The sequence below is a fragment of the Dreissena polymorpha genome, chromosome 3 (assembly GCF_020536995.1).
Source record: "Dreissena polymorpha isolate Duluth1 chromosome 3, UMN_Dpol_1.0, whole genome shotgun sequence".
Lineage (NCBI taxonomy): Eukaryota > Metazoa > Mollusca > Bivalvia > Myida > Dreissenidae > Dreissena > Dreissena polymorpha.
Window position 1 is genome coordinate 91,586,058 of NC_068357.1, and position 15,055 is coordinate 91,601,112.

The following is a 15,055-nucleotide window of genomic DNA, read 5'->3' on the forward strand; positions in this document are numbered from 1 at the left end:
TTGTTTTATTATTCAGCTAAATCACAGATCAACCCAATTTTTGCATGATGTCTTTGTAAATATAATAAATGATAAATTATAGAGAAGTTACTCACACGAATTTCATATATTAACAGATGATTAATTCACCTAACTTTTATCTAAATGTACGAATAAAATGCACATTAAAATTACAAAAATACTAAATTTCATTTGGTTGTAACGATTTTTATGAAATATGTGCTTTCGCAGAAGTATCTACGAGTGAGAGCATTTGAGTGAGCATGTGTATGAGGCTGCATGTATGTACATGTGTAATGCAGAAAAATAACATGTTACACTATAACAATTTAATGATTGTAGAAAGTTGGTAGAGTTATAGAATGTTTTCCTAAAATGTAGCATGGTTGGGTATGAGGAGAACTTATATACTGCCTTACTATATGAGCTAGCTTTATAGCTGCGCAGTAAAGGCTGCCTGATTTAGAATCGGGAGGTCCTGGGTTCAATCCCCATTGTGGTTGTGATTTTTCTGGCTGGCTTACATTTGCGTCCAACGTAAAAAAACACCATGTGTGTAAGACCTCCCTCATACGTTGTGGCAGTAGGTAATTAGCGGAAGAATATCACAAATGGAGGGGGTGAGTGTAGCAGGGTTAGGAACAAGGAGAACTTTCATGTAAACTGCCTTGCTATATGAGCTAGCTTTTATAGTGATGAGGAAGAGTGACTGCCTGATTTGGAACCATGTGGTCCCTGGTTCCATCCCCATTGTGGTCGGGGATTTTTCTGGCCGAGTTATATTGATTTTTAATAAACACAGTTATTTAAATTTACATGTTATTTATTAAACTAAATTTACTGACAGGGGTGTGTTTTTTTCCTCCTTTCAGCTGATTTCCTCCCTTTCAATATCAATTTAAGTTTACAAATAGTTCTTAACTTTGATGGATCTATGTAGAAATGAAGAGTTTAGTTGAACCTTGAAAGGGTGTTAAGGCATTTTCCTTCCCTGCGGTGGTTCTTAAATCACACCCCTTTAATTACAAGATTTTTAATTATATTGATCACATATCTCTTCATAGGATGTCCCATTTTGTCGTATTGCAGACGTTCCACAGTTGTTGTAACATTTATCTTTTTATCAACACCAGCATCACTATCATCATTGTCATAACTGCATCATCATAATTTTCATCACATAACTGTAATCATTTTCGTCACATCCCTATAATGATCCTATGTGTCATCAAATCCTTGAATACGAGTAAGTGTGAATTAATTGAAGAGGGAAAGACCATAGTAACTTAACTAAGTTGATTACTTGCATTATCACATTCTTCAGCATTTACAATTCAAACACAATTACGAAATAACTTCTTAAAGGGGCCTTTTCACGTTTTGGTATGACAAAGTCAAAAACAGTTGTTTCAGATTCGCAAATTTTCGTTTTAGTTATGGTATTTGTGTGGAAACAGTAATACTGAACATTTACCATGCTCTAAAATAGCAAATATATGCATTTTTTAACGATTTAAAAACCTGAAAGTGATAAAGCGTTGCAACGCGAAACGATTGAATCATTTGGAACGTTCTGTTGTTGTCGTTATATTTTGTGAACCTACGAGGATTGCTTATATAAAGTATAAAATATTTTGTACATTGTGTGAGCGCGGATGGCCGAGCGGTCTAAATGGTACATACTTTTACTCCAGGACTCCAGGGGTCAGTGGTTCGAGCACAGTTGAGGGTTACTGTTTTCTTTTCTTTTTTTATTTTATTCTTGATTTTTCATTGGATCTTTTTATTTCCAACGTTTACAATTATCAATACAAACCATTTAATGACAAACTTCAAAACATGCAAAAATCTGTGAAAAGGCCCCTTTAAGACAGCAGTTGCATTACACCAAGCTATATTATCTAAACACGAAAGTACATGTATTTTTAAACACATTGGTACCTAATAATGTGCAACATAACAATTTATATGTTTAAAACATATTTATTATATAAAGCAAGCCCTAGCATTTCTTCACATGGTTTGAACCAATAATCAAACATATAGATATATAAATTATTAAAAATATACTTCTTTATCAAAAACACAATCATAACATATGTAACAATTTAACCATCATATACATAAAATGGCAAAACGTTGCATAGCAGTTACACATAATCATCTGAGCAATTGTTAATTAATTTCACCATGACATTACATATACATAATCATTAAGACACCAAAATTAACCAACTTTAATCATTTTAAAAAGATCACACAAACAAGAGCACCCCATAATGGGTGCCAACGCTCGGCTGCGGGTGCACTTTTTAATAAATGAAAGCTTGTCAGAATTATTTTTTTTAGAGGTCAGAGTGACCTTGACCTTTGACCTAGTGATCCAAATAAGGGTGTGGCGTGTAGAACTCATCAAGGTGCAGCTACATATGAAGTTTCAAAGTTGTAGGTAGAAGCACTTTGATTTAAGAACCAAAATGTTCAAAACCTTGACAAAATGTTAAGGTTTTAGCCCGACGCGGACGGTGGACGACACAACGACACACAGGACACAACGAGCTGGCTATGACAATACCTCGGGTTTTCTCCGAAAACAGCCGAGCCAATAAAAGTAAACAAAATCTGAAAGTAAAAAAGGAAACATAAGACCTAGAGAAAGATGAAAAGTAAAATAGAAGGGTGCTGCGTCCTGCTCTTTTCTGCTTCCCGGTGCTTTTCCTTTTGAGTTGGCAAAGGAAATATAAAATTAATGTAAAATTTGATATATTTATGTACAATTTTAATGCTAAATGATACATAATTATAGAAAACCTCTAAGTGTTAGCATTTACATAACATTCCTTGGAATAAGTAAAATTACAAAAATGTCGCCAGAGCAGCATCCTGTTACCTTTTGAGACCCTAGATCTTTCCCTTTGGAGTTTTTGATTTAAGAAAGAGCATCATGTTATTATAATTATAGCAAGAAGCTGTAACAGACAGAGCAAGGGGAGGCTTGGTGTCCAAAGTTTAAAGAAAGAATTTGCAATTGAATTTTAGGAGAAAAAAAGAGAAGAAAAACTGCATTTTGTAACTAAAAAATGAAGGTGAAAAATGCAATCATATAAACTTGACAATATGTGGTAAAGTACTTGGAGTTAATTATTCTATAACAGTTTGGCGAGAATTGCATGCACAATTTAGGAGCAGTAATTAAAAGAAGTTTTCACAGGTAATTTTAAACAAACAGAACAATAACTCATACAAAATGAATAAATTGCAAAAATGTTTAAAATATGCCCTCAAGGTTTCTTCAAATCACATGCAAAAGGTATCACACAGAAGAGTGTGACCAATAGAAGCAAGCACACAATGCAGGCCTATTATTTCTATAACCCTCTGCCTTACTTTTAGGGATAATAATAAACAATTGACATCTGTTTATATACATATATCTCTGCTGGGTAACTAAACACTGATATGCTCAAAAAGTTATAGCTCCCATTAAAGTCTAATGTTACAAGCGAAAGAATTACTGCCCTATGCTTAAATCCTACAGAATCATTCATACACACAAACACACCTATCAATTTTATATCACTATGCCTGTCTATTATGGATAATAATAAACATCTGTTTAAATTTATCTCTCTCTGACTAGTAACTAAACACTGATATGCTCATAGAGTTACATTTTGTATAAGCACTCAAAAATTATAATGTACCAAGCAAAAGAATTACTGAACAATCCTACAATGTCATTCGATGCAAATACTGCAAACCAGACTTGGTAGGGCATTAATGTATGTGTCTGACACTATATATTAAATATTTAACAAAATATAAAAATGCTAAGATAGTAATCCTTGCATAATTGTAAACATTTACCCTTTAATTCTATAGACTAGTATACAAAGATTTTTTATCCAAAAAAGGAACAAATTAAAAAAAAAAATTTTGGTAAACTTTTATTGTGTAATATATATATATTGTATCATTAATGGGGCCTTTTCACAGATTTTGGCATGTATTGAAGTTTGTCATTAAATGCTTTATATTGATAAATGCAAATGTTTAGTAGTACTTTTTCCTCACAAATATCATAACTAACATGAAAATTTGCGAATCTGAAAATACTTTTTTTTTAATTTTGTAAATTTACCTAAAGGTGAAAAGGCCCCTTTAAAAGTTCTTTTTCTGCATTCGTTGTCAGTTTTCTTTAAGAAATCTGACGAAAATTAAACTGTTTTTAACACAACATGACATCAACATAATAGAACAAATTCAGGTTGATGGAATGCCTGACAACGGAAGCAAGGTAATTAAGTGATATCCTATTACGCCCTGTTCTGAGAAAACTGGGCTAAATGCATGAGTTGTCCCAGATTACCCATGTAGTCAATACTAATCAGGGACAACACTTATATAGATTTTTCGTTTCAATGAAATCTCTTCTGATAAAAAAACTAGTCTAGGCTGATTCTCTGGGACGACACTTTATGCACATGCATTTAGCCTTGTTTACAAAGAGCAAGGCTTGCTTAAAGAGGAGTTAATTCCAAACTATTTGGCTTTCAGTTCCTCTGGGGTGTCTGGCTGGACCTCTGGTGCAGCCGCCTTGAATGCGTCCAGCTTTGACAGCTCTACGATGATGCGTGTGATTGTTGGGAATCGGCTCATGTCCACGTTAAACCTGTTCAATCCAGTCACAATACAACAGATGAATGAAATATTCAATAATGTTACATGTATTACTGGTAGGTATTGAAATAGAGACAAACATCTTTGAGGTAAATCTTTATATAATGTTTATCTAGAATACATTTTGTAAATGTATACACTACTCACCAGCAAAGAATAAAAGATGAATTAAAATGTATTGCTGAAATTACACACCACAATTATGACCAGTACATTCATGTTTGCTTACTATATACATTTATATTTATAGAAATGGAAATGCTTTACAACATATAAATAGTTGGTGAAAAAAGTATAATGTTGACAAATGAACAACATGGCTCACCTGTTGGCATTGTATATCACAACATGGCTCACATGTTGGCATTGTATATCACAACATGGCTCACCTGTTGGCATTGTATAGCTGAGGAACAAGGCACACATCTGCAATGGTCACCTCATCTCCAACAGAGTACTTTCCTGCAGTCCTCTGTACCAACTCCTCATAAGCTGTCCAAAAAGAAGTACTGCGATTATTTGGTATAAATATGTACATACGTTATTTTTTGTGTTTAATGAAAATTTAAGTTATTTGTATTTTCATTTTTTCTTTAAACATCTTGACCAACACAGTATTTTATAATTATAAAAAAGTCACATCGCAGTTAATCAACATATTTTTTTTCTTAAGTAGCGAAAGAAAATCTTGGACATATAAATCTTCGCATACTTAATCACTTTTCCCAACAATGCAAAAGATCCCGCAAAAGATCAATACAAGCTGAGAAAGTTTCAATCCAAGTAGTACAACAGTCAAGGACAAGTACCTCTGAATCCCTTGTCAATCCAGAATCGGGCCCATTCGGCCCTGCCCTCCTGGCTCTCCGACACTTTTTGCAGGACCGAGAGGTTCTGTATAGGCTGGATACCTGACGTTACAAGTTCTGCCAGGGCACGCGCCTTGGTAACAGGAATGATAGAAAAGTTAGCCTAGTTCTGGGAAAACTGGGCTTAATGCATATCAACAAGAAGTGATAAGCGTATTATTTCATATAAATATTCGCTCTTTATCTCGACTTTACTCGCTGCAAATTTTCTTAGTGGGATCTGTAATTTTGTGACGAGCTAAAAATTTTGCAGCAAAAAAAGTTGATTTATAGAGCGAATATTAATAGGATATAAACAGCGGAAAATTGCTGTCTCGGCATGGATGTCGCATTCTTGTTTGTAAAGAGATTACCCCCCCCCCCACTGTTACTTCCATGATGTCATGTAGCGTTACTGACCTAACATGAAAAGCTACTATCCTTATATGGGACAATACAACGTCAGCAGGTGACTTGGCTAAGCCAATGCAAAACAACAATACTGTATGAGGTAAGATATAAGGTAGATTCATATATGTATAATAAAACTATATTGAATATGACAACCTGACTTTAATAAGTAAATTGATTGAAACATAAATGCCAGTTTGGTTGTCACATTGATGAAAATTGTGGAATACACTTTTACTCTTGTGCTCTTGTCTCCATGATTACCTGTGCTTTCTTGATGGGGTCTTTTGGATTGATTGATGGAATAGGGTACAGATCTTCAAGATAGTCTATGATTGCCATCTGGAATACACACACATAACAATTTAAACAAGAGCACCGCATAAAGGGTGCCACGCTCTGCTACAGGTGCAGTTTTGAATAAATGAAAGCTTGTCCGAATTATTTTTTTTTTTTTTAAGGTCATAATGACCTTGACCTTTGACCTAGTGACCCACAAAATGGGTGTGGCGTGTAGAATTCATCAATGTGCATCTACATATTAAGTTTCAAAGTTGTAGGTGTAAGCAATTTGATTTTAGAGCCAATGTTCAAAACCTTAACAAAATGTTAAGGTTTTAGCACGATGCGGGCGTCGGACGCCGAGCTGGCTATGACAATACCTCGGGTTTTCTCCGAAAACGCTGAGCTAATACAATGAACATGATACAAATCTTTCATCCTAAACTGGATTTTTATGCCCCCAGTAGTGTGGCATATAGCAGTCACACTGGCCGTATGCTGTCTGTCTGCCTGTCCGTCACACTTTGGCCTTTAGGTTTCGAAAAATGCTCATAACTTCTATGTCCCTTCAGATGTAACCTTCATATTTGGTATGCATGTGTATATGAACAAGGCCTTTCCATACGCACACAAATTTTGACCCCTTTGACCTTGTCCTTAGGGTCCACGTTTAGGTTTCGAAATCTGCGTTTAGGTTTCGAAAAAACATTTTTCGGGGACATATGTCTTCCGATGGAGACAGCTCTTGTTTAAAATATATCTTCCCTCCTTTCTTAATATTGAGTTTTTATCCTGGAATACAGTCTGTTTGATGATAATTTTGCAACTGTTGTAATTTTTCAACATCCACATCCACCATGTACAGAATATGACTATTATAGTTCTCTCATGGATCTGGAAGAAATCTCAATCAAACGATGGAGCACTTCCATATGTCTATGGAATGTTCTTAATATAATATTTACATAATAACACAATGTTTTGACTAGACATAAATGAGCCTTGTTCTGAGAAAACTGGGTTTAAAGCACAGGCTAATCAAGGACAATATTTTCTGATTTAATTAAATTTTCATTTACAGGCAGTCTCTTCTTACCAACAAGATGTGTTTGTGAAACACAATGTCCCCCTATATGATGTTTGACCTTGTAGGATGACCTTGACCTTGTGAAGGATGACCTTGACCTTGACATTTCACCACTCAAAATGTGCAGCTCCGTGAGATACACATGCATGCCAAATATCAAGTTGCTATCTTCAATATTGCAAAAGTATTCATAAAATAAGCGATTTGGGCCACATATATTTGACCTCTGACCTTGAAGGATGACCTTGACCTTTCACCACTCAAAATGTGCAGCTCAATGAGATGCACATGCATGCCAAATATCAAGATGCTATCTTCAATATTGCAAAAGTATTTATAAAATAAGCGATTTGGGCCACATATATTTGATCCTGACCTTGAAGGATGACCTTGACCTTGACCTTTCACCACTCAAAATGTGCTGCCCCATGAGATACACATGCATGCCAAATATCAAGTTGCTATCTTCAATATTGCAAAAGTATTCATAAAATGAGCGATTTTGGCCACATATATTTGACCTCTGACCTTGAAGGATGACCTTGACCTTAACCTTTCACCACTCAAAATGTGCAGCTTCATGAGATGCACATGCATGCCAAATATGAAGTTGCTATCTTCAATATAGCAAAAGTTATTGCAAAATGTTAAAGTTGGCGCAAACAGACAGACCAACAGACAGACCAACAGACAGACCAACACACAGGGCAAAAACAATATGTCCCCCACTACTTTAGTGGGGGACATAAAAATCCAGTTCAGACAGAAAGTGTGGTCCCAGGTTTGTTTATGCCGAATGCACAGGCTAATCTGGTAAGACACTTTACACACATGCATTAAGCCAGCTTTACCAGAGTGAGGCTTAAATAGGAAGCAGAGTGCACAGACACATGAAGGAAATACTCACTGACTGAGACAGAGCCACATCTCCCACTACAAATACAGGAACCTGTCCCATGGGATTCATCGCCTTGAACTCCTCTGTTTTCTGGAAAACAACATAAATTTCTGGATTGACATCTGCTATTTATGTGACCAACAAGGCCTTTGTTCAGGAGGAATAATGTGAGAATACCACATACCATGCTTTTCACCACTCTGTTTTGCAACACTAATTGGTTTGAAACATGTGATATAGGAGTTTGCCAATAAATCAAGTCATGTATCTATCTTAGAAAAGCAATATTTTTAATCTTTCCATTCCTGAAGGGACTTTATACTTTGTACATCTTTTTCATTTAAGATATTTTGGAAGATTCATAATTGTTTGATTGAACAAATCAATTACCTGCATCCCTCCATCCTTTATGAGATTAACAGCTCTGTATTCATAGTCTATGCCCTTCATCGCAAGAACTGAAATTAAAAGAACTTCATCATGATAGTGTTCAAATATAAACATGAAAAAGACACATTAGACTTTAAGGGTATTTTATGTCTGACACTTAATTTGACTTCAATTCAGAAAATCAGATTTAAAAACAAGAGGGTCATGATGGCCCTGAATCTCTCACCTGACTAACCAAATACAATCCCAACCCAGATTTCATCAAGATAAACATTCTGACTAAATTTCATAAAGATTGGATGAAAACTGTGACCTCTATTGTCTACAGAGCTCCAGATAAGGTTTTGTGAAATTCTTAAATTACTACCAGATTTTCAAAAAGAATTCTTAACTCTGAAATTTTATTCTTAATGTTACTACTAAGTTTTGGAAAATAATTCTTATTTTTTCTGAATGACCTAAAAATAAATAATAATGGTTATTTTCATGCAAAAAAAATCAAAATAAACATACTAGCAACTTTATTTATACGAGTTCAACAGTGTCTTTTCAGTATTATACAATTTTATTTTTCCAATACCTTCATATGCCCAAACTGTGTTTAGATTGCATGCCTTAGATGAGTTTTTACATATTTCACATTTAAAACGGGTCTCCCCTTCAATCTATTCAACGATTAGCCACAGGACTTGTCCCTTCCACTCGTTCAATGTTTTTTTTGTGTGTTTAAGTTTGGACCCGTCGTGTCGCGTTTTTGTTTAGCTTTTCCGACTGTGTCGGCAACTGAACATACAACATCGCATAAGATATTTTCTATAATGTCTTTCTAAACATTTAACTTCGGCTCACTTTGCGTACAATATGTTAAAAGCGTGTTTTTGGACGCTTTGCAGTTTGTAATGACACTCTCTGGGCGCCGCCATTGTTTTTTGACAGATAGACTGTATACGCCGCTTTTATTGGAAAAAATGCGCTTTGTCAAACAAACCCGATAACCATTCTATATAAGCACCGCAAATATCTTTAATCCGCGAAAAGAACTCAATAAAAATCGATACGAACCGATGTAAAAATAATATTCGTAACTTGATTTTGTAATTCTTAATGGTACGACAAGATTTTAAAATAAATACGTAACGGACTTGAAAATAATTCGTAATTACGAAAATACGACCCTTATCTGGAGCTCTGGTCTCAGGGCCCTCACACTACTTTGGGGGAAGGGGTCCGCAGCCCTTAGGAGGGGGAATTTTAGCGGCGTTTCCCTTTTTGGGGGAATTTTTTGCTTACTCTCTCATTATTTCATTTGTACATGTTTGCACTATATTCATTGCATTTTTCATAATTTAGTATGTTTGAAAATATTAAATTGAAATAGAATTGAGATATAATAATCATGAGACACATCTTTCTATAAAAAACAAAAACAAAAAATACTTTTTTTTTTTTTTTAGGGGGAATTTTTCCCCCCAAAAGGGGAAAAAAGTATACTTTTCAGGTGGGGGACTGCCGCCGAAATTCGGCGGCAGATTTGATAGATGAAGGGCCCTGGGTCTATACAAGGTTTTTCTATTATTTGACCTGGTGACCTAGTTTTTGACCTATTGACCTAGTTTTTGACCCCATATGACCCAAATACAATCCCAACCCAGATTTCATCAAGATAAACATTCTGACCAAATTTCATTAAGATTGGATGAAAACTGTGACCTCTACTGTCTACACAAACAAATTGTTGACTGTTTTTCTACTATTTGACCTCGTGACCTAGTTTTTGACCTCAGATGACCCAAATACAATCCCAACCCAGATTTCATCAAGATAAACATTCTGACCAAATTTCATAAAGATTGGATGAAAACTGTGACTTCTATTGTCAACAAAAGGTTTTTCTATTATTTGACCTAGTTTTTGACCTAGTGACCTAGCTTTTGACCCCAGATGACCCAAATACAATCCCAACCCAGATTTTATCAAGATAAACATTCTGACCAAATTTCATAAAGATTGGATGAAAACTGTGACCTCTACTGTCTACACAAGGTTTTCTATTATTTGACCTAGTTTTTGACCTAGTGACCTAGTTTTTGACCCTAGATGACCCAAATACAATCCCAACCCAGATTTCATCAAGATTAACATTCTGACCAAATTTCATTAAGATTGGATGAAAACTGTGACCTCTACTGTCTACACAAGGTTTTTCTATTATTTGACCTAGTTTTTGACCTAGTGACCTAGTTTTTGACCCAAGACCCAGATTTCATCAAGATAAACATTCTGACCAAATTTCATAAAGATTGGATAAAAACTGCGACTTCTATTGTCTACACAAGGTTTTTCTATTATTTGACCTATTATGTGACCTAGTTTTTGACCTAGTGACCTAGTTTTTGACCCCAGATGACCCAAATACAATCTCAACCCAGATTTCATCAAGATAAACATTCTGACCAAATTTCATAAAGATTGGATGAGAACTGTGACCTCTACTGTCTACACAAGCAAATCGTTGACGGACGCACACACACACGCACACACAACGGACGCCGGACATCACACGGTCACATAAGCTCAGCATGTCACTTTGTGACAGGTGAGCTAAAAAGGGGATTAACAAAATTATTTTGAAGAAAATAGTTTGGTCTCAAAAATGGATGAAAACATGCCCTGTAATAAGCCAACTTAGATAACATTACAAAACAAGTGCATTTTTTTAAGGTAATTTACAAAAGATGTCATCATGTGTATAACTAACATCATTAAAAACAAAAAAGAGCTGAATGGCCAAGTGGTTAGAACATCACTTGTTGCTCTCAAAAGATTTGAATCATTTTTGTTATTGAGTTTATTTTTTTTCCAGTTTATAACAATAACTGATTTTTTGCTAAATCTGTGAAAATTTCCTTCAAGGTTTCTTGATTGGTTTCCCTTCTTTATAATTTACTGCTAATATTCCCAATTGGCAGCTGAATAAATTCCAAAAATGAAGACATGAGGGCCTGAGAGGCCCAAAGTGGCTCACCTGAGATAACAAGATATCATTGGGACAAATCTTCTGACAAAGTTTCACGAAGATCGGAAAATAAATGTGGCCTTTAGAGTGTTAACAAGGTTTTACTATAGCCATATAAGGAAAAATGCCCCGCTACCCTGGCAGCCATGTTTTTCAACCAACCGGCATCATTTTTGAACTCGTCCAAGATACTATCGGGATGAATCTTCTGACCAAGTTTCATGAAGATCGGACAGTAAATGTGGCCTCTACGAGTGTTAACAAGATTTTACTATAGCCATATAAGGAAAAATGCCCCGCCCCTTGGAAGCCATTTTTTTCAAGCAAACATAATTATTTTCGAACTCATCCAAGATACCATTCAGACCAATCTTCTGACCAAATTTCATGAAGATTGGACTATAAATGTGGCCTCTAGAGAGTGAACAAGGCAAAAGTTGACGTCGCACAATGGACAACGGACGACGGACAAAAGGCTAGCACAAAAGCTCAACATGAGCACGTTGTGCATAGATGAGCTAAAAATAAGCTGCTGTTTCGTTCCAAAATAACTCTCTCAGCGAGTGAAAAAAGCTAATCAACAAGTTTTGTGTAACCTTGTGCTTGATAAGTTAATGTTATACAACAGTGCGCATGCAATTAATACAGCTGTCATATTTTCCATGGATTTTTGTTGTCTTTACTAAAATGAGATATAAAATAGTAAATACTAAGCAAAAAAATAAAATGTGGTCATAAGTACGCCTTAGAGATGTGTTCCATTCACAAAGTTTGGCTTCACAAAAAAATGCTGATGGATTTCTCACTTTATTGAATTTGTGCAAGTCCAAAATTAAAAGCACTGATTCTGAATGTGTAAGGCATATTTATACCCCTATTTTATTTTATAAATTAGAAGATATGAAAAAAATGTGCAAGGCATATTCAAAACCTTTTTTTACTTAGAAGATACATGTATGAGAAAAATGTTTGATACTTATATCATTTTGGCTCCAGCAGCAATTTTGTGAGGTCCTGAGAAGTTATTTGAATATATTTTGGTACAGGACAACTAAACAAGTATTCACATGCCATTATTTGAAAAACCAAACATATGTCTAGAAGGACATGAAATTGATATTGTTTTGAGAGCTCTGATTTGGTAGCAGGGGACAACACTATATTAAAGACTGCACTAGTCCATCAGGACAAGTCAGTGCCTTACAATTTTCACAGATTCTTATGTTAGAGTCATTTTCCCACTTAGGAAGTATTCTCAAATGTTTTCCAAGGAAAAAGAGACCTGGCTCCCAGGAACAAGAATACAAAATCTCTTCACAATCCAATTTAGATAAAAATGTTAAAACTAAACTAAAATCATTAATACCAATTCTGACTCTCCATGATGCAGAACTTCTAAAGTACGAGTACAAGATTGGCTGAAATTGAAAAATACATTTCCTGTTATGCAGACATTCCCAAAAGTATTTCACATTTGGTCCTGTGGACTTAAAAAAATTGCAGGGGTTTTTCTGCCTATTTGGGAAAAGGAGTCTGACAAAATTGGGAATTTTTTATTGACAAAATTGTTCTTTGTGGGAATTTTTGCTTCGATGAAACGGCTCATTTGGGAAAAAATTGTGAATTTATCATGCTTAAATAATTCAGTGGTTTAACAAATAAATTTGTTTTTATTTGTTATTTTGTCGTCTTTATATAAACAGATGCAATATTGGGAATGTTCAACGTTTATTCAAGTACTGCAGTTTTGCTTTTCAATTACAGTTACACTCTGAGATAAGGACTGTATATATAACAGTCAGAACCTTAAAGCAGATATTTTTTTACCAAAACAAACACTAGTTAGTCACACAAGGTATAAGACACTTCATTCTTAAAAAAAAAACATTAAATTTTTGGAAATTTGGATTTTTTTTATAATTTCGGTTTGGGATCGGGTCCGTTTGCTTTGGAATTGCCTCCGTTTTCCGGAGGCGCAGACAGTGCTGAAAAACCCCTGAATTGCATGACTGGACTAGGATTTATAAGACCGAAACATCATGTCAGCAACTCAAATTTATTGACATAATGATAATTGGAAAAATGAAATGGAAAATAAACTACACAACACTGAACAATGAACACTTACCAATCACAACACAATCGCAGTAATATAAAGAAAATTATTGAAACCCAAAATTAGTTAAAATAATGCAATTTCTCAATAGAAAATTCAATAATTGTAATGTATAAATTTACTGGTTTTCAAATTGCTCTTACAATTGTTGTTACCACAAATGTTTTCAGATACTGATAGTTAAGTGTGACAGTGACTGATGAATGTTAATAAAATTATTTTTACCAAAACAATCACATTTATACTTGTTAGGAATCAATGAAGCATCATAAACAACAGACCACATGGGGGATATCAATTGCATAATTTAACAGACTAAGTTTTAAAAGCACAAGGCTATTATTGGTATTTAATTTTGATGACAAATTTTTCAGGTTGCAAAATTATATAACAACTCTTAATTAAACTATAAATGTCAACAAACTGGCCTAGAAGATATATTAACTCAAAGATATATTAATCAATGAAAAAGCACTATTAAGCGAACAATTGATTGAGAACGAACTGTTAATACCCCAATTACAACAATTTGAGTTGCAGAACGTGTTTTTGTTTAACCGTATAGACATATTAACTGGCATAGGAGGAAGTGCTCAGTGTGCATGCGCAGTAACATTTCAAGAATATTAACAAAAATACAACATAATTTTTACTCTTCATATTTCATTTTAGCTCTCTTTTATTTTTGAGCTTTATTTCTATAAAAATTAAATAAATACAATTTTGCTCTTTAATTATTTAATGGACATTGGGACCGGCAACATAGCATTTTCAATCAGACCTGTATTAAAAACTTCAGTCAGGTCCTACACTCTTGGGCATGTCTGGTTATGCTATCAATTGAAGTTCAGAACCATTTAAAACATTTTAAATTATTATTTTCTTCAAATATCAAAGAACCTGACAAGTAGTTATCAAAATAAAACACTAACATTTAAAATAACTTTGGGTATGCAAATATGCATATAACATTTTGGATGTTTTAAATAAAATTAATGTAGTTGAGTTGGCAAATTTCTAGTATGTTGTAACCTATCATTAACTAGTGTTTTGTAACCTTGTTCTATATTTTCAACCACAAGAGTATAAACGACAATGCTACTTAATATTTCTATAATGTCAGACTATAAAGTATGTCTAAATCATATGACAAAAGTGCATTGAGCAGTTTTTGATGGAGAAAGGCGTTACTCATTGCTTTCTTTATCTAAAAACATGCTTTATTTGCACAAAAGTCAAGGGATCTCACTTTGGATGCCATCTTAGTCAAATGTCTTAAAATATTCGTAAAATATTAATTTTGCTTTCACATCATTTGAATAATCTA

At 34.4% G+C, this 15,055-nt stretch overlaps 1 protein-coding gene across 2 annotated transcripts; it reads right to left on the reverse strand.

The window, feature by feature from the left end:
* Nucleotides 1-1,291: 1,291 nt before the first annotated feature.
* LOC127875290 (maleylacetoacetate isomerase-like) lies at nt 1,292-15,010 on the reverse strand. 2 transcript variants are annotated; one of them, XM_052420253.1, is made up of 8 exons: nt 14,978-15,010; nt 12,979-13,030; nt 8,597-8,664; nt 8,216-8,296; nt 6,204-6,281; nt 5,490-5,622; nt 5,070-5,172; nt 1,292-4,672 (listed from the first exon to the last, which is right to left on the reverse strand). In XM_052420253.1, exons 1-8 carry the CDS (start codon nt 14,987-14,989, stop codon nt 4,543-4,545), a joined length of 657 nt encoding a protein of 218 aa, XP_052276213.1. In that variant the 5' UTR covers nt 14,990-15,010; the 3' UTR covers nt 1,292-4,542. The 2 variants fall into 2 exon arrangements, with proteins under 2 accessions (XP_052276213.1, XP_052276214.1); XM_052420254.1 differs by lacking the exon at nt 12,979-13,030 and having other exon boundaries at nt 14,978-14,997.
* Between the last annotated feature and the right edge of the window lie 45 nt (nt 15,011-15,055).

Bases quoted from the DNA above. Each gene is read 5' to 3' on its own strand.
- LOC127875290 (XM_052420253.1), bottom strand. The intron at 8,665-12,978 runs GTATTAATGATT...TTTTAATTTCAG, and splicing joins ATCATGGAGAGTCAGAATTG to TTCTTGCGATGAAGGGCATA. The intron at 8,297-8,596 runs GTAATTGATTTG...GTTGTTTTCCAG, and splicing joins TAAAGGATGGAGGGATGCAG to AAAACAGAGGAGTTCAAGGC.